Source organism: Lactuca saligna, chromosome 2 (assembly GCF_052625555.1).
Source record: "Lactuca saligna cultivar CGN05327 chromosome 2, ASM5262555v1, whole genome shotgun sequence".
NCBI lineage: Eukaryota > Viridiplantae > Streptophyta > Magnoliopsida > Asterales > Asteraceae > Lactuca > Lactuca saligna.
Genome location: NC_136418.1, coordinates 142,666,362 through 142,667,933, shown reverse-complemented (window position 1 = coordinate 142,667,933; position 1,572 = coordinate 142,666,362). Strand labels below are relative to the sequence as shown.

At 35.8% G+C, this 1,572-nt stretch overlaps 1 protein-coding gene across 1 annotated transcript; it reads left to right on the top strand.

The window, feature by feature from the left end:
* The first annotated feature begins 652 nt into the window (after positions 1-652).
* Positions 653-955, top strand: LOC145030185 (uncharacterized). The gene has a single exon (XM_078978591.1). It carries the CDS (start codon positions 653-655, stop codon positions 953-955), a length of 303 nt encoding a protein of 100 aa, XP_078834717.1.
* The last annotated feature ends 617 nt before the right edge of the window (positions 956-1,572 follow it).

Sequence of the window (1,572 nt, the reverse complement as noted above, 5' to 3'; positions counted from 1 at the left end):
CAACAATTTATCATCCACTAAAATGTAATAAATTGAAGTAAATTGCAATACAATATTAAAAAAAAGAATATTTATTATATAAACGAAATAGGTATATGTTATGTTCAATATGAGGCAAATCAACTAAACAACGTATTGTGTATCTTCAACTAAAATCTTAATTACATTTGCTTATTTCTTTCCATCTCCAATTCTAGCTTGTTTTGTACGTATTTCTTGAGGTCTTCTTGGTCACTACCATAGCATATTCCAAATCTGTTGATAACATTGAAAATATACACAAACAAATTGTAGCTTGAAAGAATCATTTAACATAAATAACATGTTATTGCAATAATAATTTAAGATTAAGATTTATTATTCATTCCCATCCAATCAAAAAATTCATTGTTGTAATTTATTTCCAAATTCGAATCAATTGAAACATTAAAAATATCATTATAATAGTAATAAAAACTAACCGTGTAACATACCTTTATTTCAAATAGTTCTCTACAAAAGATGTCATCCAAAACTCAACAAAATCGTCCAACTTGACATCTGGAAATGGTGTTTTATCGTTCCAAAGGTTCTACATACAGACTACCAGAAATTTCTAGAACACATAAAATCTCTTCAAATCAACATACCATTCATAGAAGTGGTTGCCCAAATGCCAAAATATGCCAAGGAGTTGCTAACCAATAGAAGGAAGATGGAAGAAGTGAGTGAAGTGGTTCTCAATGACAGTTGCTCAGTTGCCATGTTAAACAAGCTACCGAAGAAGAAGGGTGACCCGGGAAGCTTAACATTGCCTTGTAAATTTGGGAATTTGGCTATCATTCATGCTTTGGCCGATTCAAGAGCAAGTGTAAACCTCATGCCATATTTATTTTTCAAGAAACTAGATCTCCCGGAACCAAGGCCAATCCGAATGGCAATCCACTTAGCAAACAAAATTGTTACATTCCCATGAGGAATCTGTGAAGATCTCTTGGTAAAGGTGGATAAGTTCGTGTTCCCCGCAGATTTTATAATCATGGACATGGAAGCGGCTCCTTAAGTCTCGATCATCCTTGGAAGACCTTTCCTTAACACAGTAAGCACTATGGTTGACATGCGAGATTCAAAACTTACTCTACGGGTGGGGGACGATTCAGCCGCTTTCGGGGTTGATCAAGCCATGAAGCATGCAAGGAAAAGTGATGAAACGGCATGTTCAATTGATATGTTGGATGAATTGATGGAGGAATGGGATAATGAAGACTCAAAAAAATCCACCATCAATTTTGATGAAGAACTTGATGCTGAAAAAGACTTACTGGAAATAGAGAGATTGTTGGAAGAAGCTGATTATGATGAGTTAATGAAGACCATGGAGCAACCTACTCGCCGAGTAGCCTCGATCTACTCGCTGAGTCCATCTAAAGAATCCAGAGAAATCGTGAATTTGGCACAGGACTCGACGAGTACCTTACTTGTACTCGACGTGTTCAGCAAGTAGAACGCAAAATCTAAGCTAAAGGCACTACTAGATCACTTGGAGTATGCATTCCTTGAAGATGGTCAACAAAAACCTGTTATAATAGCTTC

What these genes read in the sequence shown, in the direction of transcription:
- LOC145030185 (XM_078978591.1), top strand. Translation starts at nt 653, where the DNA reads ATGCCAAAATATGCCAAGGAGTTGCTAACCAATAGAAGGAAGATGGAA.